This window comes from Macaca thibetana, chromosome X, assembly GCF_024542745.1.
Source record: "Macaca thibetana thibetana isolate TM-01 chromosome X, ASM2454274v1, whole genome shotgun sequence".
Taxonomy (NCBI): Eukaryota; Metazoa; Chordata; class Mammalia; order Primates; family Cercopithecidae; genus Macaca; species Macaca thibetana.
The window spans coordinates 46,779,390-46,801,132 of record NC_065598.1 but is presented as its reverse complement, the minus strand read 5'-3'; the positions used below and the strand labels follow the sequence as shown (position 1 = coordinate 46,801,132).

Below are 21,743 nucleotides of genomic sequence, written 5' to 3'. Positions count from 1 at the left end.
CTATAAAGGACATTACTGAGAAGAGTGATAACATCTGAATATGGGCTTTATATACGATAAAAGTACTATATAATTGTTAAATGTCCTGATATTGATAAGTATATTGTGGTTATGGAAGAGAACACCTTTGTTCTTAGGACATACATGCTGCCAGACTTAAAAGGTCATGTCAGACTGGACGCGGTGGCTCACGCCTGTAATTCCAACACTTTGGGAGGCTGAGGCGGGCGGATCACCTGAAGTCGGGAGTTTGAGACCAGCCTGGGCAACATGGAAAAACTCTGTCTCTACTAAAAATACAAAATTAGCCGGGTGTGGTGGTGCATGCCTATAATCTCAGCTACTTGGGAGACTGAGGCAGGAGAATTGCTTGAACCCAGGAGGCAGAGGTTGCAGTGGGCCGAGATTGCACCATTGCACTCCAGCCTGGGCAACAAGAGTGAAACTCTGACTCAAAAAAAAAAAAAAAAAGGCATGTCTGCCACCAACTCAAACGATTAAAAAAAAAATTGTGTGTGCATGTGTGTGTGTGTCTATGTAAAGATACAGCGCTATAGGGTGGGCCAGGTGCGGCAGCTCACGCCTGTAATTCCAGCACTTTGGGAGGCCGAGGCAGGTGGATCACCTGAGGTCAGGAGTTCAAGACCAGCCTGACCAACATGGAGAAACCCCATCTCTACTAAAAATACAAAAAATTAGCTGGGCGTGGTGGTGCATGCCTGTAATCCCAGCTACTTGGGAGGCTGAGGCAGGAGAATCTCTTGAACCCAGGAGGTGGAGGTTGCGGTGAGCCGAGATTGTGCCATTGCACTCCAGCCTGGGCAACAAGAGTGAAACTCTGTCTCCAAAAAAAAAAAAAAAAAAAGTGATGTCAGCACATCAAAATTAACAACAGGCATCTACTCTTCGGGGAATTATTAAGTAAAATGCAGTAGACATGCCCCATGATGCCCTTGCCAGCAACTGGAAACAAAGCAGTAACATACACACGGCAATACAGACAGATGTCAAAAATACAGCACTGTGCTGGGTGCAGTGGCTCATGCCCGTAATCTCAGCACTTTGGGAGGATCACGTGAGGTCAAGAGTTCGAGACCAGCCTGACCAACATGGAGAAACCCCATCTCTACTAAATATACAAAATTAGTCGGGCATGGTGGTGCACGCCTGTAATCCCAGCTACTTGGGAGGCTGAGGCAGGAGAATTACTTGAACCTCGGAGACAGAGATTGCAGTGAGCCAAGATTGTGCCATTGTACTCCAGCCTGGGCGACAAGAGTGAAACTCCGTCTCAAAATAAACAAACAACAACAACAAAAAAACAGCACTGTTGGCCAGTTACAGTGGCTCATGCCTTTAATCTCAGCACTTTGGGAGGCCAAGGCAGGAGAATTGCCTGAGCCCAGGAGTTTGAGACCAGCCTGGGCAACACAGAGACACCCTGTCTCAAAACAAAAAACAAAAAACAAAAAACAAAAAACAAAAAAAACCTCCCACTCTAAGTAATACAAAGTTCAGGAAACAAAATGAAAACTGTGGCACTATGCCATGTGTGTCAACTGAAAACACAGTCGCTCAAAACAACACTTCATATTTCCATTTTCTATGAAAATGTATCTATATGATACATTTATATATGTATGTATATTTATATGATACATGTATCTATATGATACATTTGTATATGTATGTATATTTATATGACACATGTATCTATGATACATTTATATGAAAACAATGTATATAATAAATCTGATACATTTTCTATGATATGTATCATAGAAGGATACATATCAAACACACAGAGCAGCTGCCCACAGAGGTGCGAATTGGGAATAAAATGAAAAAATAAACGTGGCAAGAGGAAGCCTTGTGCTGACCTATGACAAAAACCTACCTTGAACTGGAAAGTATGATGAATTCAAACCTCTGCACTTGAGGGCTTTTAAAAGTCAATGGATTTACTTGGTAATAAAGTTTGAACAAAGTATGTATGTCAGCTACTCAAATTCAGAAATGGCCACAGTGCACTTCTAGTGAATACCATCCAAAATCAAATGTCTTTCAAAAAACATTTCTAATGAAAGCCAAGACTGAATAACACTAGGTGATGACCTTATCTCAAATTTGGGCTCACTTTTCAGAAAACAAAATATTACAATTCTACATTTTTAAAAGGGGTGGTGGTAGAAGAAACCCTTTGTAAGACATTTTAAAAATTATTTTCTCTTTTTATGAAGCTATCGACTCTTGAGTCTTAATAGAGGCTTTCTGGGAGAGTTAAGTCTGCTTTTCTAGGCAATCTTCAAGTGTCATGGCTGGGTTACCTGCCTCGGAATCACCTGGATGGCAAGGGATCACTGAATTTTACTCAGGATTTCTGTATTTTACCCAGTGTTCTGGCTATTCCTTGTTCATAGCAGAGCTGAAGAAATAACTATCTGAGAGTATCCATTCCAAGCAAGTATCATGCCAACTGTAGCCCATACTGTCCCTGGAATCTCCCACTATCTAACTTGACTTGTTCCCTAGTGGTACTGGGCAAATCCTGACTCTGATGGTGCCATTCCCACCCATCCCTCATACCCCAGGCTATAGCCCCAACCTCAACCTCCCACCTGTTAACTGCATAGCCTCACTGCGACACCATGAGTACTGAGAAGGATACAATTTCATGTCTCATTCATCACTGCACTCTCAGAGCCCAGCACAAGTCCTGGCTCACAACAGGTGCCAAATACATGTCTGCTGAAAAGAAACTCCTCATCTGCTATTGCTGTTTCCTCTACCCAGAAGCCCCAACCTAGCACCTTCTTGGATCAATTCTCACATAGAGGCAAGCCTAGGCTGTTTGGGAGGCTGGGAACGGGTAACTCACCGTCTTTCATACTCCATGTCCTGATAGGGCCTTCGGGGGCTGCTGGGGCCCCTCCTCAGCCGCTGGCTCCGTTTCACTTCCCAGCCACCCCCGCTGCTGCTACCATGATCTGCCAGCCTGGGTGATGCTTCCTGCAGGGACTCTGCGGAGAATAGAGGGAAAAAAGGGGTCAAAACAGTTGGGACAGAGAAGGCCTCCTTGAGAAACCCTCGTTGTCAAGGCTCTTTGCCGCCCCTTAGCCCAGGGACATTGTCTTCTAGCTCCCAGCACTCCTGTGCATCACAGTGTGAAGGTAGCCCCTACTTGGCCTGCTCCTCCCTTTCCCCGCAAACATGAGGCTAGAGCCCACTGCCTTAAAAAACAGCAAAGACGGCCGGGCGCGGTGGCTCAAGCCTGTAATCCCAGTACTTTGGGAGGCCGAGACGGGTGGATCACTAGGTCAGAAGATCGAGACCATCCTGGCTAACACGGTGAAACCCCGTCTCTATTAAGAAATACAAAAAACTAGCCGGGCGAGGTGGCGGGCGCCTGTAGTCCCAGCTACTCGGGAGGCTGAGGCCGGAGAATGGCGTGAACCCGGGAGGCGGAGCTTGCAGTGAGCTGAGATCCGGCCACTGCACTCCAGCCTGGGAGACAGAGCGAGACTCCGTCTCAAAAAAAAAAACAGCAAAGACGGCCGGGCGCGGTGGCTCAAGCCTGTAATCCCAGTACTTTGGGAGGCCGAGACGGGTGGATCACTAGGTCAGAAGATCGAGACCATCCTGGCTAACACGGTGAAACCCCGTCTCTACTAAAAAATACAAAAAACTAGCCGGGCGAGGTGGCGGGCGCCTGTAGTCTCAGCTACTCAGGAGGCTGAGGCAGGAGAATGGCCCGAACCCGGGAGGCGGAGCTTGCAGTGAGCTGAGATCCGGCCACTGCACTCCAGCCTGGGCGACAGAGCGAGACTCCGTCTCAAAAAAAAAAAAAAATAATAAATAAAGAAAACAGCAAAGACTTCAGCAGACAAGGGGCATCTTGCAGAGAGACCTGGCGGGGCCACCCACGGTGTGATCAGGGCTTTGCCACCTAAGACAGGTAGACAAATTCAAGCCTGGGGCTGCATCCCAGGGTGGCCGTACGGATACTCTCAGGGCTGAAAGTCTTGCCTGAGATTCAGCACATCAGGCAAGACTTCACAATAATGGGGGCCCCAGGCACCCACCAGCCTCCTTCCATGGGCCCCAAGGGACCATCTCATCCTCCCAACAAGCTGCTGGCTGTCCCCTATAAGGCAGCAAAAGACCATGAAAGGTTCTTGGGGGTGTGTATGAAGGGGCTAACTTGGCAACGAGACAGCTGCTACCTCCCTGGGCTCCTGGCCAACACAGCCTTGGCCCTCACACAGCAACTGGCTCAGCCCTGAGCCCTGTCTCCTATATGCAGCCAGGTCCCAAGGTGATTCCCTCCCCAGGGCTCAAGCCCGTTTTCCAGAGGCAAAAGGGGCCCTTTTGGAGGCTGTTCTGAACCACCGTGCTCTTCTACTGGGATGGAGCAGCAGCCACTTCATCCAACCCTCAGGGCTGTGGTGAGAACTCAAGGAGTCCTGAGAACCCTGTGACCCAGCCAGAGGTCAGGATGAATCCCAGATCTTCAGGCTCCACCCTCTGAACAGGAATCAGGTAAAGCCAGGCAAAAATAGCACCTGCCCAACACTAGGTTGCTGCCACGCCTTTGCTCTATGCGCGTGCACATACACACACACAGACACACGCACATTCCAACTTTCTCTTCCTCCTCAAGCCACAGGGAACCCGAATTACCTGCTCCCAGGTGGGCAAGAGTTAGAATCACACCAGAGGCACTGGCGGCTGAGAGCACAAAAACCCTCAAGAGACTCTGGCAAAGGGGCCAGAGTCACACAGTAACATCCACCACAGCCAAGGGCCAGTCACAGACACGAGCCCCAAATAACTACGGGCCCACATCACAGAAGGAATCCACAGTAAGGACCACAATTACACACTAGGTCCCCTTTCCATGGATGAGCGTCACTCTCACAAACTCCCCAAAAGAAGGGGCAATGAGTCACACACACATTCCCTGCATCCCCCTCCCCACCCAGTAAGTGGGTTAGGGTCAATCACAAGACAGTCGTCCCCCAAGCCCCGCCCCATGGATAAGGATCCGAGTCACAGACACTCTCCCTCAAAGGGTAAAGACCAGAGCCACATCCTCCCTCTGATCCCCCAGGAATAAAGACCAGAATCACAGAATATTTCCCAATGGATCGATAAACACCAGAGTAACACAGAGCAGCATCCCCTCTCCTATGCACAAGTCGCAGACAACCGCTTCCCCACTGATAAACTTCGGTGTAGCCGACACAGTGATCCACAGTAGCCCACTCCCATTCGTCCCTCCCTTCCCCCAACCCGCACGCACCCATCCCATGTCCCAGTCGCGCACGCGCCTTTGCTCACACACCAAAAAAAAAAAAAAAAAAAAAAAAAAAAACCACCAAAAAAAAAAAAAAAAAAAACCCTCCCGGGTAGAGACATTGCACGAACCCCTCCGTTCCGCGCATCCCACCGACCCGAAGTCCGCCCTCGCGCCTCCTCTACGTCCCCGCCCCGGGCCCCTTACCTCCGCCCCCACGACCAGCGTCGACGCTCACCTTCTCGGCCCGGGCTGTCAAGGGAGGGCTACCAGACATCACCTCGGCCCGCCGCCACCTCCTCCAACTCTCCCAGCTCAGCCGGAGCCGGAGCGCGCAACTACCAAGTCCGAGACTGCAGGCAGATCGGGGGGAGGGGAGAAGCGCCAAGCGCGCTGCCCTCCCAAGGAAACTCACTGCCGCCTACTCCCAGCCGGCCAGTCACCAGCTCAAAATGGCGACGACGAGAAGGGAGTCGGCGCTCCGACCACCATCCACCTACTAAGGAAGCGCGCTCTGGCCGGCCCCGGCGATTGGTCACCGCCCGCCAGGGGACAGCCCTGGCCTCCTCTGATTGGCAAGCGCTGGCCACCTCCCCACACCTCCCCACACCCGTGCGAACGCTCCCCTAGTGGAGAAAAGAAGTAGCTATTGGCCAATCCGGCAGGGCCCGCTTTTTAGAAGCTTGATTTCCTTTGAAGATGAAAGACTAGCGGAAGCTCCACCTCTTTCCCGAAAGGGCGAGGGAACTCTGGGCGATTGGCTGGGAACTATATCCACCCAATGTCACCGATTTCTTCCTATCCAGGAAATGAGCAGATCCATCAATAAGAAATTTCTCAGCCTGGCCGAAAGGGGGAGAGAATGGTTGGCCCCACGAAGCCACGACAACTGGAGGCAAAGAGGGTTGCTCAACGCCCCGCCTCACTGGAAAACAAAATCAGATCTGGGACCTATATAGCGTGGCGGAGGCGGAGCGATAATTGTCGCGCTCTCACCCACTGCAGCTGCGCACGGTCGCATTTCCGTCCCCGCCCCTCAGACCCTGCAGCACCATCTGTCATGGCGGCTGGGCTGTTTGGTTTGAGCGCTCGCCGTCTTTTGGCGGCAGCGGCAACGCGAGGGCTCCCGGCCGCCCGCGTCCGCTGGGAATCTAGCTTCTCCAGGACTGTGGTCGCCCCGTCCGCTGTGGCGAGAAAGCGGGCCCCGGAACCGACCACACAGTGGCAAGAAGACCCAGAACCCGAAGACCAAAACTTGTATGAGAAGGTAAGAGGCGGGGGGGTGGGGGGGGACGGAACCCTGAAGGGGTCAATCCGGGATCGGCAGGTGGGGCGCTGTAGAGGACGTTCTTAGGCAGTAGAGGCCTGCGCGGCCGGCGAAAGCCTAGAAGACTTGGGAATTTTGCCTATCTTGTGTTCCTCCTTTATCTGTGGATATCCGCGTTCCAGGACCAGAGGCAGGACTGGTTTTATTTTGCAGACAGAAATCACGCTTCAAGTGGACAGCGCTCAAAACGCATTAGAAGCAATATAGTAGTACAACAACGATAATACTAAACACCGATATGGTACTTGCTCGTTGCTGTCTGTGTTCTTTTTTTTTTAGAGACGAGATCTCGCTCTGTTGCCCAGGCTGGTCTCGAACTTCTGGCTCAAGCGATCCTCCCGCCTCGGCCTCCCAAGGTGCTGGGATTACAGGCAGGAGCCACCGCTCTGGGCCCCATCTGTGTTCTAAACACTTGATGTGCATTAGCTCATCTTATCCTCAAAACAAACCCCATTTCGAGGTAGGCACTATTATTATACTCATCCTACAGATAAGGAAACTGAGGCACAGAGCTGTTAAGTAGATTGCCCTAGCTCACATAACTGAATAAATGGTGGAGGTGGAACTGGTATTTGAATTTAGGGCTACCAGGTCTGCTGTGCTGTATTAATAGCAGACGCTGTGAAATCAGGCAGCACTGACAGTTACCTACCCATGTGACTTTGGTGGCATAAACCCTTGGTGCCTCAGTTTCTTTGTCTGTAAGATGGGAACAGTAATAGGACACCTAAAAAGTAAGACACCCCACCTGCCTCATGTGATTAAATGAGTAAAAATGGTCGGAACAGCAGCTGGCACTTCGTAAGTATGTACTCAGCACTAGAATGTGTTATTATTGCCATGTTTCATCACACTGAGATTTTGTGAGGTTTGTGTATGTGAAAAGACTGGCACATAGTAAGTACTTCAGCAATACTAATCTCTGGTTAAGGGGCTTGGATGTATAGGATGCTCATTCATTCTGTAAATATGTATTGAGGGCCTGCTGTGTGCCAGGCTCAGTTCAGAGCCCTGGGGATACAGCAGTGTGGAAATCAGACAAAGCCCATGCTCTCATAGAGCTTACATGATAGTGCAGAAGACAGAAAATAAACACGTAAAATATTAAAAAACAATAATACAGAGTAGTATAATAGATAGTATAATGTGACAATGTATGATATACAGAGAATGGGGAAGGTGTGCTACTTAGGTAAACATAGGCTAGAAAGAGACAAGGAAGGAAGAGAGGATGTGAAGACAAAGTTAGGCAAGGTAAGTGGATAGAGGATGACTTGGGTGTAGGGGGCTATTTCATTAGGTTGAGCCATAAGAAATTGCCAGTATTCAACTATTTGTGACCTATAAAAATAGCAGTTTCCTATGCTTCAACTTTGAAAGACAAGGTAACTAGGGAGTGCCTCCTGAAGGAAGTGGTGATGAATCCAAAATGTTGAATGAGGAGACAGATCCAGCCATGACTAGAGCTGGAAGAAAGGCTTTCCAGGCAAAGACAGCAGCAAGTGCAGTGGTTCTGCGGTGGGAAGGAGCTTGACATATCCCAAGAATGGAAACAGGAATTTAGTGAGAGGGGCGTATGGAGACCAAGTTATGCAGGGCCAGAATAAGGCTTTGTGGAGCAGCAGGAAGCCCTCATTGACCTCTCTTTCTCCACAGAACCCAGACTCCCATGGTTATGACAAGGACCCCGTTTTAGACGTCTGGAACATGCGAGTTGTCTTCTTCTTTGGCGTCTCCGTCGTCCTGGTCCTTGGCAGCACCTATGTGGCCTATCTGCCTGACTACAGGTGCATGGGGTGTCCAAGAGCGTGGGATGGGTAGGAGCCCGAGGCAGGGATGGAGGTTGAAGGGGACTCTGCAGGAGTCTTATTCCTGCACCATTGGGAATAGGGAGCTGAGATGAGGGATTGGTGTCAATTGAGGCTCCCTCACGTCTACCCCTGCTATTTGCACTGCCAGGATGAAAGAGTGGTCCCGCCGCGAAGCTGAGAGACTTGTGAAATACCGAGAGGCCAATGGCCTTCCCCTCATAGAATCCAACTACTTCGACCCCAGCAAGATCCAGCTGCCAGAGGATGAGTGACCAGTTGCTGAGTGGGGCTCAAGAAGTACCACCTTCCCCACCTCCTGCCTGCCATTCTGACCTCTTCTCAGAGCACCTAATTAAAGGGGCTGAAAGTCCAACTCGCTAATGTTGATTGTGTTGTGAAGGGGATATGGGGTAGGGGTGTCAGAAGCTTTAAAAGGGCTGCTGCAGCCTTCCCTGGGTGTTCTGGCTATATATTGCTGTGTGACAAACACCTTAAAACTTAGTGGCTTAAGACCACAATTCAGTCTTCTCTTTCATGGCCCCTGTGGGTTGACTGGGCCCAGTAAGGTGGCTCTTCTTGGGGTCTCAGGTAGTTGTAGTTAGATGGTGGCTGGGACTGGAGTCATATGAAGGCTCAACTGGGCTGGGTGTCTAAGATGGCTTCTTCACTCACATGTCTGGCACTTCAGTCCTCTTCCATATGGCCTCTCTCCAGCAGAACAGCCTTGACTTTTTTTTTTTTTTTTTAGACGGAGCCTTGCTCTGTCACCCAGGCTGGAGTACAGTGGCATGATCTCTGCTCACTGTAACCTCTGCCTCCCGGGTTCAAGCGATTCTCCTGCCTCAGCCTCCAGAGTAGTTGGGACAACAGGCGCCTGCCACCACACCCAGCTAATTTTTTGTATTTTTAGTAGAGACAGGGTTTCATCATGTTGGCCAGGATGGTCTCGATCTCCTGACCTCGTGATCCGCCTGCCTCGGCCTCCCAAAGTGCTGGGATTACAGGCGTGAGCCACCGTGCCCAGCCTCTTTTTTTTTAAGAAGGAGTTTTGCTCTTGTCACCCAGCTGGAGTACAATGGCATGATCTCGGCTCACTGCAACCTCCGCCTCCCAGGTTCAAGCAATTCTGCTGCAGCCTCCTGAGTAGCTGGGATTACAGGCGCCCACCCCATGCCCAACTAATTTTTCTATTTTTAGTAGAGATGGGGTTTCACCATGTTGGCCAGGCTGGTTTTCGAACTCCTGACCTCAGATCATCCACCTGCCTCAGCCTCCCAAAGTGCTGGGATTACAGGCATGAGCCACTGCACCGGGCCTAACCTCGGCTTCTTACATGATGGCTTGGGGCTCCGCTGGATGAGAGTGTGGCACATGGGAAGAAATTGTTGGCACCTATCTTTAGAGCCAGACCACCTCACTGGGACCTCCTATGTTTGAAGAGAGGCCAGGGCAACCAGGGATTAAGGTGGAGAGTGAGTGCAGGGCTTTCTGTTGCTAAGGGTGGGTGTTTTGTCTCTCCTCCCTGTGTTCTCTGCTTCTCTCTGAGCTTTGGGTTTTGCCCCTGTCCTGTGTGTTTTGCCCCTGTCCTGTGTGTTGGTGAGTCTGGATGCCTGTGTTCCCTTCTGCCCCAAATCTGGATGACTTCTAACTCAAGATATGCATCTGTATGTGTGTGTATGTATGTGCATGTGGGTCTGCTTCTCTCCTCACCCCCTTTCCTCTCTTTGTCTTTCTGTGTCTCAAAATCAAGAAGTCTTTTCTCCCTTACTTTCTTCCTCTGTGGAAATAGGCTGTCTCCTTGCACCAGGGTTGCTGTCTCTCAGTCTGGCAGATGGAGTAGGGGACTTGTTCTGGCCCTGGCTGAGTTTGTTTCTTTCGGAGGCATCTCTGTTAAGTGTGGGCTTCTCTTCACCCTCCTGGCATCTCTTCCTTCCACAGCTCCCACATTCAAATCACCACCTCATGTATTCATTGCTACCATCTCTGTGCTTGTCCCTTCCTGGGGCTTCGAAGGGTATAGGAGCCTCCAGCCACTGGCTACAGGAAGAAAATCTGGCTTGCCAAATTCACCACTAGAGGCAATGCCCTACTTCTAGCTACTGGGTCTCAGGAGAGCCCAAATCCACTTACATGTGGCTGAGGGAGGAGCCATATCTGCATGAGCCTTCCTGCAAGTGAGGAAGACCCTGAGGGCTCCCAACTCGAGTGTACCACAAAGCAGAGAGTACTGATGTGTAAAGGGAGTACTCTCTACCCTCCCCCCTGAAGTTAGTGGGACTATGGAAGTGAAAGGGGCATGTTACCCCAGCCACCAAGTACCTGGGTATATTGGAGCAATAACCCCTATAATAAGCCTCAGCCTGGTGCCCAGAGAGCACATTCTCTCCACTCCCCACCAGGATGTAAATTCCAGAAGGGCAGGTATTCACATATGTTCTATTCACTTAGAGCAGTGACTGGCACGGTATGTGCTTGATAAACATTTGGTATTGATACCTCCTGTGTAGGTGACATCCCATCCCCATCCTTGCCTTCTGGCTTACACCCCCTGAGGATGAACACTTCTCATTCCCCTCTGCTCTGCCTCATCAAGCTCTAGGGCTCTCCAGAAGCCTCCATTCTGGTCAAACAAAAGGCTGCACTTAGACTTAATCCTAAAATCCAAGCCCTGGCCCCATTTTGACTACAATACTACCTTCCCCTCCCTCATCGTGACCCAGCCACACTGGCTGACTCTATAAATGATTGAATTAAAATATACATGCAGAAAAGCACACAAAGCTCATTTACTTTTTATAAATTGGGCACACCTATATAACCAGCACTTAGGTCAAGAAACATACTTTGGGAGGCAGAGGCGGACTGATGTTTTGAGCTTGGGAGTTTGAGACCAGCTTGGGCAACATGGTGAAACCTTGTCTACAAAAAATACAAAAATTAACGAGGCTTGATGGTCCCAGCTACTAAGGGTGTTGAGGTGGGAGGATCGCTTGAGCCTAGGAGGCAAACGTTGCAGTGAGCCGAGATCGCACCATGCCACTGCACTCCAGCCTGGGCCACAGAGTGAGACCCTGTCTCAAAAACAGACAGACAAAAATCACAACATGGCAAACCCCAGAAGCTCCCTTCAGGTCTTCCCTCTTCCCCACCAAAGGTAGCCATTCTCCTGACTTCTAACAATGTTAGGTTACTTTGGTCTGGTTTTGTGTCCAGTTTCTTTCATTCTGCACAATGTTTGTGAGACTGATCAACATCATCACATACGTGAGTAGTTAGTTCATCCTCATTGCTGTAGTCTATTTCATTGTATGAACAGACCAGACTTTAGCCATTCTTACGTTGCTGAGCATTTGAGTTGTTTTATATTTGGGGCTATTAAGAATTTTTTTTTTTCTTCTGAGACAGTCTTGCTCTGTTGCTCAGGCTGGAATGCAGTGGTGTGATCTTGGCTCAGTGCAACCTCCACCTCCCGAGTTCGAGCATTTCTCGTGTCTCAGCCTCCTGAGTAGCTGGGGCTGCAGGCGTGAGCCACCAGGCCCTGCTAATTTTTGTATTTGTAGTAGAGATAGGGTTTCACCAGGTTGGCCAGGCTGGTCTTGAACCCCTGACCTTAAGTGATCCACCTGCCTTGGCCTCCCAAAGTGCTGGGATTACAGGCGTGAGCCACTGTGCCTGGCTAAGAATAATTCCGTGAACATTCTTGTACACATCTTTTGATAGACATATGCACTCATTTCTTGGGTATATACCTAGGAATGGAATTGCTAAGTCATTGGGTAGACATGTGACCAATCAGCTTCAGTAAATCATGCCAATTTTCCAATCTACACTTTCCCAGAGGTGACTCCCCATCATTCGGCGTTTCTGGTCTTTTTCACTGTAGCCATTCTGGTGGATGACCGAACTTTTTTTTTTCTTTTCTTTTCTTGAGACAGGGTCTCGCTCTGTTGCCCAGGCTGGAATGCAGTGGCACGATCTCGGGTCACTGCAACCTCCTTCTCCCATGTTCAAACGATTCTCCTGCCTCAGCCTCCTGAGTAGCTGGAACTACAGGCACCCACCATCATGCCCGGCTCATTTTGTTTGTATTATTTTTTAGTAGAGATGGGGTTTCACCATGTTGGTCAGGCTGGGGATGGCTGACCTTGTAAGGACCACATTGGGATGAAGAGGGAGGGACTGCCTACTGAGTGCCAAGCCCCAACAGTGTGCCCCAACGGTGTGCCAGGCACTGGTGGATATCAGGGTCCCTGCCCTTAGGAATTTCCCAGGATGAGAGCGGAGGCTGGTGGGGGTGGTCCGAGACCTTAACACAATGTTTTCACTCTGCTGTTCGACCCCAGGGACCTTTGAACTTTCATATTTTGGACACAACTTTGTTCTGCCAACATAACAGATACCAGCCTCCTTTATCCTTCAATCTAATAGGACATTACCCAGAAAATAAAAATAGAACATCTTACCAGATTCACAGTGACTATTACCAATAAATGTAAGCACCGCAGAATAAACTGACAGCAGCCAAAACTGTGAACTTGAAACTGTATTGAGGGAAAAATTGATGGAAGTTTTTGATGTTCTCAACAAAATGTGGACCTGCAAATTTTGATCCTGAAATATTGGACTCAATGGAAACTGTCCACAAACAAAGCTCAGAATGACAGGAGGTATTCATTCAACAAATATTTATTGAAGTGCCTACAGGACCCCAGGCACTCTGTTGTTTTGTTTTTATTTTTGTTTTGAGATAGGGTCTTTCTCTGTTGCTCAGGCTGGAGTGCAGTGGCATGACCATGGCTAACTGCAGCCTGGACCCTGGACTCAAGCGATCCTCCTGCCCAGGCACTGTTATAGCCAAAGGGGACACAGCAGGGAACAAAAGATTTAAAAATGCCCGCCCTCATGGAGCCTGTATTACAGCTGGGAGAGACAGAAAATAAACAGCACAATTAATTTGTATATTATATGTATGTAGGGAAGTGGTAAGTATGGATTAAGTTAAAAATAAATCCAGGGGCTGGGTGTGGTGGCTCACACCTGTAATCTCAGCACTTTGGGAGGCTGAGGTGGGCAGATCATTTGAGGCCAGGAGCCTGAGGCCAGCCTGGGCAACTGGGCAACAGGGCGAAACCCTGTCCCTACTAAAAATACAAAAATTAGCTGGGCATGGTGTCACACGCCTGTAATTCCAGCTACTCGGAAGGCTGAGATGGAGAATCACTGGAGCCGGGGAGGCGAAGGTTGCAGTGAGCTGAGATTGGGCCACTGCACTCCAGCCCAGGTGACCGAGCAAGACCCTATTCCAAAAATAAATAAATAAATCTGGTAAGGGGGTGTCAGGGAGTTGGGGGGAGGGGGAACCTGAATTTAAATAGGGTAGTCAGCAAAGTTCATTACTTGAAGGAAAAAAATGTGAAGGAAGCCAGAGATGAACACACAGATGCAAGAGCATTTCTGGCAGAAGGAACAATGGGTACCAAGTTCCAGAAGCAAGAATGTGCCTGAGATGGTCAATGAGCAGCCTGAGGCCAAGGAGCTATCTGATGGAAGCTGTTACTGCTTGAATTTGACACAGATAAGAGAATCAATATATGGATTAAATCTTTATTGTAAAAATTAACCAGAAAATGATCATAGTGAAAATAACTTCAGAGAAATGAAAACAGCCAAAATTGGTTTTGGGTTAATTGCACCACTGCATGGCATTGATCAAGGAATTAAATTGGCTCAGGAGAATTCACTCCGGTTCAAAGTTGCTCACTAAAAATTCACCTGAGTTGAGTTGGTCTAATTCCAATTTTATTTTTTATTTTTTAATTTATTTTTTTGAGATAGAGTCTTGCTCTGTCACCAGGCTGGAGTGCAGTGGGCGTGATCTCAGCTCACTGTAATGTCACTGTAATGCCTCCCAGGTTCAAGTGATTCTCCTGCCTCAGCCTCCGGAGTAGCTGGGACTACAGGTGCACACCACTACGCCCAGCTAATTTTTGTGTTTTTAGTAGAGACAGTTTCACCATGTTGGCCAGGATGGTCTCGATCTCTTGACCTTGTGATCTCTGCCCGCCTCGGCCTCCAAAAGTGTTGGGATTACAGGCGTGAGCCACCGCCCCGGCCTTTTTTTTGGGGATGGAGTCTCGCTTTGTTGCCCAGGCTGGAGTACAGTGGCATGATCTTGGCTCACTGCAACCTCCACCTCCCAAGTTCAAGCGATTCTTGTGCCTCAGCTGCCAGAGTAGCTGGGACTACAGTCGTGCACCACCATGCCTGGCTAATTTTTTGTATTTTCAGTAGGGACAGGGTTTTACCACATTGCCCAGGCTGGTCTCAAACTCCTGGGCTCAAGCAATCCACCCACCTTGGCCTCCCAAAGTGCTGGGATTACAGGTGTGAGCCACCGAGACCGGCCTTAATTCCAACTAAATTAAATTAAATTAATTAATTTTTGAGACAGAGTCTCACTCTGTCGCCCAGGCTGGAGTGCAGTGGTGTGATCTTGGCTCACTGCAACCTCTGCCTTCTGGGTCCAAGTGATTCTTGTGCCTCAGCCTACTGAGTAGCTGGGACTACAGCTGAGCACCATTATGCAGGGCTGATTTTTGTATTTTTAGTAGAAACTGGGTTTCACCATGTTGGCCAGGCTGGTCTAAAACTCCTGACCTCAAGTGATCCACCCGTCTCAGCCTCCCAAAGAGCTGGGATTACAGGCTTGAGCCACTGCACCCGGTCTGATTCCAATTTTAAATGTTAGTATTCGTAAGCAGGGCCAATACTTTAGAGGTCACTTGCATGTGAGTCAGAGGGGTGAATCCAGGGCCAGTTGAAGGCACAGGATCCAGGCAAAGCAGCTGGGAATCAACAACCATTACCTATACATAAGTGTGGAGAAGGATTCATTTGCTCATTCAGTCATTTATTCATTCATCTCACAAATATTGATCAAGTGCCTACTATGTGACAGGGATATAGCAGTGAATGAAACAGGCAAAAATTCCTGCCCTCTTGGAGCTTTCTTCCAGTGCAGGGGACAGATGATAAATTTAAAGAACAATTAACAATTTGGAGTAATGATAATAGCTAAATAAGTAAAATATAGGCCAGCCACCATGGCTCATGCCTGTAATCCCAGAACTTTGGGAGGCTGAGGGGTGCAGATCCTTTGAGCTCAGGAGTTCAAGACCAGCCTGGGCAACATGGCGAGACCCCCATTTCCACTAAAAATACAAAAAATTAGCTGAGCATGGTGGCATGTGCCTGTGGTCCCAGCTACTCGGGAGGCTGAGGTGGGAGGATCACAGAGGTCTAGGCTGCAGTAAGCTGAGATTGTGCCACCGCACTCCAGCTTGGGCGACAGAGTGAGACCCTGCCTTAAAAAAAAAAAAAAGTAAAATATATAATATGATAGTGATATGGCCGGGCGCGGTGGCTCAAGCCTGTAATCCCAGCACTTTGGGAGGCCGAGGCGGGCGGATCACAAGGTCAGGAGATCGAGACCACAGTGAAACCCCGTCTCTACTAAAAATACAAAAAATTAGCCGGGCGCGGTGGTGGGCGCCTGTAGTCCCAGCTACTCGGGAGGCTGAGCCAGGAGAATGGCGGGAACCCGGGAGGCGGAGCTTGCAGTGAGCCGAGATCGCGCCACTGCACTCCAGCCTGGGCAACAGCGTGAGACTCCGTCTCAAAAAAAAAAAAAAAAAAAAAAAAAAAAAAAAATAATATGATAGTGATATATGTTGAGGACAAAAATGAAGCAGGGAAGAATATAGTGAGTATTTGTGTGTGTATGTGTTTGTATGTGAACGCACACCTGTAGTCCTAGCTACTGAGGCAGGAGGATTCCTTGAGCCCAGGAAGTCAAGGCTGCAGTCAGCTATGATCCCTGCCACTGTATTCTACCCTGGGCAACAGAGCAAGACCCCCATCTCTTAAAAAAAAATTAAATTTAAAAATGACGTTTGATGAAGACCTGAGGGAAGTGTCTAATTGAAGAGAGAACTTTGAAAGAGACTTTCAAGACAGTCTAACACAGGGGTTAGGGGAAGGTCCGCTGGAGCCATACTGCCTTTGTTCAAATCCCAGTTTCCTCCATACTAAATGTGTGACCTCATACTCCTATTTTCCCCCTCTGTAAACTGGGGCTAATGATATTAACTACTTTGTAAGGATATCGAGAGGATTAATCTGAGTGCTTACAACGTTGTTTGACACAGATTAACTGTTTGTAAACATTGGCTGGCTGAATGAATTAATCTTCATATTAATACTGTAATCATGGAAGTTTTTAAATTAAAAAAAAAAACTTCTTCAAAAATGAGATTGTGGTAAAATGGTTTGGGGAATGTTCAAACTGTGGACCCCAAGATGGAAGGTGGTTTTGGAACCCTGGCAGTCACTGCTTCGAGGTTTTGGCTCTGTTATTGAAAGTGGTGGGGCAGGATGTGTTGGCTCACGCCTATAATCCCAGCACTTTGATAGGCCAAGGCGAGTAGATTGATTGAGCTCAGGAGTTTGAGACCAGCCTGGGCAACATGGCAAAACCTCATCTTTGAAAACTTTAAAAATTACCCAGGTGGTAGCGCACACCTGTAGTTCCAGCTACTTGGGAGGCTGAGGTGGAAGGCTTGCTTGGGTCCGGGAGTTCAAGGCTGCAGTGAGCCGTGATTGTGCCACTGTACTCCAGCCTGGGCGACACAGTGAGACCCTGTCTCAAAAAAAAAAAATGGTGGTATATATTTACATATTTATTTAGCTATTGTCATTACCCAAAATTATTTGTTCCTTTTTTTAAAAAAAATTTTTTTTGGTCGGGTGCGGTGGCTCACGCTTGTAATCCCAGCACTTTGGGAGGCCAAGGCGGGTGGATCACCTGAGGTCAGGAGTTCAAGACCAGCCTGACCAACATGCAGAAACCCCGTCTCTACTAAAAATAGAAAAAATTAGCCAGGCGTGGTGGTGGCACATGTTTGTAATCCCAGCTACTCGGGAGGCTGAGGCAGGAGAATTGCTTGAACCCGAGAGGCGGAGGTTGTAGTGAGCCGAGATCGTGCCATTGCTCTCCAGCCTGGGCAACAAGAGCGAAACTCTGTCTCAAAATTTTTTTTTTTTTTTTTTTTTTAAGAAATAGTCTCCATAGTCTCATTATGTTGCCCAGGCTGGTCTGGAACTCCTGGGCTCAAGGAGTTCCCCCCCACCTCCTAGGCCTTGGCATCCCAAAGTGCTGGGATTACAGGTGAGAGCCACTGTGATCAGTCAGTCTTGTCTTTTTATTTTCTTTCCAACTCCTTCACCTCCTTCAAGTCGTTGGTAAACATCAACTTCTCAAAGTGGACTTTCCTAATTTAAAATTCCAATCCCCTTTTATTACTCACTCTCCAAATTTTTTCCCTCCATATCACACACAAACTGCATTAGGCATGGTGTTCTTTTAGTTATGGTCATGGTACTGGGAAATTTTTTATTTATTTTTTATTTTTTAGACAGGGTCTCGCTCTGTCACCCAGGTTGGAGTGCAGTGGCACCATCTCAGCTCACTGCAACCTCTGCCTCCGGGGTTCAAGTGATTCTCATGCCTTAGCCTCCCGAGCAGCTGGGATTACAGGTGTGTGCCAGGACACTGGCTAATTTTTGTATTTTTAGCAGAGACCGGGTTTCACCATGCTAGTCAGGCTGGTCTGGAACTCCTGACCTCAAGTGATCCGCCCACCTCGGCCTCCCAAAGTGCTAGGATTACAGGTGTAAGCCACCGCACCCGGCCCCAGTCTACTTTTTTTTTTTTTTTTTTTTTTTTGAGACGGAGTCTTGCTCTGTTGCCCAGGCTGGAGTGCAGTGGTGTGATCTCGGCTCACTGCAAGCTCCGCCTCCTGGGTTCACGCCATTCTCCTGCCTCAGCCTCTGGAGTAGTTGGGACTACAGGCACCCGCCACCACGCCCGGCTAATTTCTTTTTGTATTTTTAGTAGAGACGGGGTTTCACCGTGTTAGCCAGGATGGTTTCGATCTCCTGACCTCTTGATCCGCCTGCCTCAGCCTCCCAAAGTGATGGGATTACAGGCGTGAGCCACCGCGCCCGGCCCCCAGTCTATTTTTTAGGTGTAAAGGTGTCAGGCAGATCGCGATTCCCAGGCATCCCGCAAAGTAGGCTGGTCACCTTAGGGGCGACCTTTACCGCTCAAAAATTCGTCTCACATTAGCAGTGAGGATTCGGGCGTCACCCCGAATCATTATTTTCCTTACTCATAAGTTTAAGGCAAAGTACTGGGAATTAAAAAAAATAAATTAGGTTATTTTAGTGAGAGAGAAAGAGTAAGAGAGTGAGAGAGAGAGAGAGAGAAAGAAGAAGAGGTGGAGGAGGAAGAAAGGAAGGAAGGAAAGAAACCATTATATTTTAAATGAAGTAACTCAGGAATGGAAAAGCAAACATCGTATGTTCTCACTTTTTTGTTTTGTTTTGTGTTTTGAGATGGAGTTTCGCTCCGTCGTCCAGGCTGGAGTGCAGTGGCGTGATCTCAGTTCATTGCCTCCCAGATTTAAGCGATTCTCCTGCCTCAGCCTCCCGAGTGGCTGGGATTACAGGTGTGTACCACTAGGCCCGGCTAATTTTTGTGTTTTTAGTAGAGACAGGGTTTTGCCATGTTGGTCAGGCTGGGCTGGAACTCCTGACCTCAATTGATCCACTCCCGCCTCAGCCTCCCAAAGTGTTGGGATTACAGGCGTCAGCCACCGCGCCCGCCTTGTTCTCACTTACAAGTGCGAGCTAAGCTATGAGGACCCAAAGGCATAAGAATGATACAATGGGCTCTGGGGACTTGGGGGAGGGGTGAAAAGGGGGTAAGGGGTAAAAAACTCCATATCAGATGATGGGTGCACCAAAACTCAGAAATCACCACTAAAGGATTTTTCCATGTAACCAAACACCACCTGTTCCCCCAAAACTACTGAAATAATAACAATAAAATAAAAATAAGTAAAAACAAAAAACAAACAAACAAACAAAAACCCCTAAACCCATTAAGATAAAGCAGGGCTGGTGGGTTGGGGCCAGATCACACAGGGGTTTGACATGTGTGTGTTTAGAAATGTATTTATTTATTTTTAGAGATGGGTTCTTGCTATATTGCCCAGGCTGGACTTGAATTCCTGGATTCAAGTAATCCTCCCACCTAAGCCCCCGAGAAGCTGGGACTATAGGTGCATGCCACCATACCCAGCTTAGACATATATTTAATTTTATGAATCAAAAGCCTTGATGCACCAAGAGTTTATCCAGAGCAGGGTGTGGAACTTGGGAAGGGTTTATAGCAGGAAAGTGACCACAGCATGAGCTCAGCTAGACCATGCACCGAGTGGCCTTGGGCAAGTCGTTTATTCTCTCAGAACCCGTTTCTTCTTGTAGAAAAGGGGGATCGTGTTGGTCCCTAACTCACAGCGTGGCTGGGAGCTTTAAACAAGGCTGTAAAAACAGTAAGTTCTGCCATGTATTCAGAGCTAACTATATGTCCTAATCACTTTACATATATTATTACCCCCATTTTAGAGAACAAAAAACCATCCTTCCAGTGCAGTCCTTAAGGGGGCTTGGGTTCAAATCCCATCTCTGCCACTTACAGATGTTTCCCTGTCTGTAGTATGAGGAGAATAAAGGTGCCTATTTGTGAGGATTAAATGAGACAACACATGAAGGGCATTTAGAATGACAAATACAAAGAAAAAGAAAGAGAAAAAAAATACATGAAAGGCATTTAGAATTATTCCTAGTACATACAAGCAGTCAATAAATGTTAGTAAGACATGGAAGCCTCCCTGTGCAAAATTGCTCACAATTTTCTCACAAACCAACTAGGAGAAAAAGAAAGAGACAATCCCACTTCTATGCAATGCATGATGAATATTAGTGGCAGATATAATCAACACGAAATTACACAGTACTTAATTGAATCTCTTAACAGTGTCTATCTTATTTTCATTGACGGTTATTATTAATAATTAGTAATAACCATTCATTATTTATAAGATATTCCCCACCAGGCCTTGGTATTCTGGGGATATATAAAGCAGGGTTTTTAGAATGAAACAATTAATGAATAAAGTACTCTATAGATTATCAATAGGTCCAAAGCATCATAAATGTATGTCTCCAGACCTGTTAACATCAGAGTAATAAATACATTTTCTTGTAATTTTAATTTAAAAAGCCAGAAACTCAGGATCTGGAAGAATTTGCTTTAAAAATAAGTAAGGCGGGCGCGGTGGCTCACGCCTGTAATCCCAGCACTTTGGGAGGCGGAGGCGGGCGGATCATGAGGTCAGGAGTTCGAGACAAGCCTGGCCAACATAGTGAAACCCCGTCTCTACTAAAAATACAAAAATTAGCTGGGCATGGTGGCAGGCGCCTGTAGTCCCAGCTACTCGGGAGGCTGAGGCAGGAGAATCGCTTGTACCCGGGAGGCGGAGGTTGTGGTGAGCTGAGATCCTGCCACGGCACCCCAGCCTGGGCAACAGAGGGAGACTCCGTCTCAAAATTAATTAATGAATTAATTAAAAGCCAGTAGCAATAAAATTTGTTTAATTATACAATTTTTAAAAATATGAAATAATAAAACAGCAAAATTAAAATTCGAAGATAAAAACTAAGTGAAAAAAAGAAACCAAAAATTAAAAAGCCAAAATATTAAAAACAAAGGCACATAACATTTGCACCTTTCCAAACTAGGATTCATACAGATGCCACCTAAATGAAAAACACTGTCTGCTTGCTTTTCCCAGCCTCTGCCTCCGCCAAGACTCTTAAGTCATAGCGACTTTTGGGCCACCATTGTCCTCATCCAGAATCCGCTTTCTCCCTTTTCTAAAAAAATTCCACTAGCCCTACAAACGTGGCCTCTTTGGGAAAGCTTTCATTTTGGGGAAAAAAAAAAAAAAAGGGAGGGGAGGGGCAGAGGGGTCGGTCTGGGATCTGACCTTGAAAAAGGCTTTTGATTCATCAAATTTAAACATATTAAAAATCACACGCACACATACAGGTTACATTTCTATACCAGGATTCATTCCGGGGGGATCTGGATAAAAGCCACTACCAAAGCGCTATAGGAGAAAACCAAACCATGAGCGCGTTCAATCTTAGTGTTTTGAACTCGCCTCCAGATTGTTTTCCCGAATTGCGGCTGCGCAGAGACTCGGGGTTGGGATGAGAACCAACAGTGCCCCACTGCCTCCCTACTCGAGTGACATTGGGCATGGAACAAGAGACCTGACAGGATCCAACAGAGACAGGTGGATGGGCTCAGAGCCTCTTTCCAGGCCCGACACTGTCTGGG

General features: G+C 47.9%; 2 protein-coding genes and 1 non-coding gene across 8 annotated transcripts in view; 1 reads left to right on the top strand and 2 right to left on the bottom strand.

Annotated features, from left to right (window-relative positions):
- RBM10 (RNA binding motif protein 10) overlaps window positions 1–6,314 on the bottom strand; it is a 40,554-nt gene extending 34,240 nt beyond the window's left edge. For 2 of the 4 annotated variants that reach the window (XM_050775573.1, XM_050775574.1), the window contains exons 1-2: window positions 5,504–6,314; window positions 2,879–3,020 (exon numbers count right to left, since the gene is read on the bottom strand). In XM_050775573.1, coding sequence (XP_050631530.1) covers window positions 2,879–3,020; window positions 5,504–5,573 — 212 coding nt within the window. In that variant the 5' untranslated portion in view covers window positions 5,574–6,314. The remainder of the gene's footprint in view (window positions 1–2,878; window positions 3,021–5,503) is intronic. The other 2 variants (XM_050775575.1, XM_050775576.1) reach the window with 2 other exon arrangements.
- Window positions 1–8,804, top strand: part of NDUFB11 (NADH:ubiquinone oxidoreductase subunit B11) — a 477,292-nt gene extending 468,488 nt beyond the window's left edge. For 2 of the 3 annotated variants that reach the window (XM_050775766.1, XM_050775765.1), the window contains exons 2-4: window positions 6,335–6,563; window positions 8,280–8,410; window positions 8,583–8,804. In XM_050775766.1, coding sequence (XP_050631723.1) covers window positions 6,357–6,563; window positions 8,280–8,410; window positions 8,583–8,706 — 462 coding nt within the window. In that variant the 5' untranslated portion in view covers window positions 6,335–6,356 and the 3' untranslated portion in view covers window positions 8,707–8,804. The remainder of the gene's footprint in view (window positions 1–6,334; window positions 6,564–8,279; window positions 8,411–8,582) is intronic. The other variant, XM_050775767.1, reaches the window with a different exon arrangement.
- Window positions 8,805–18,531: 9,727 nt separating this feature from the next.
- LOC126947081 (U12 minor spliceosomal RNA) lies at window positions 18,532–18,680 on the bottom strand. The gene has a single exon (XR_007722920.1). It is a non-coding gene; the product is annotated as a U12 minor spliceosomal RNA (small nuclear RNA).
- Window positions 18,681–21,743: the final 3,063 nt, after the last annotated feature.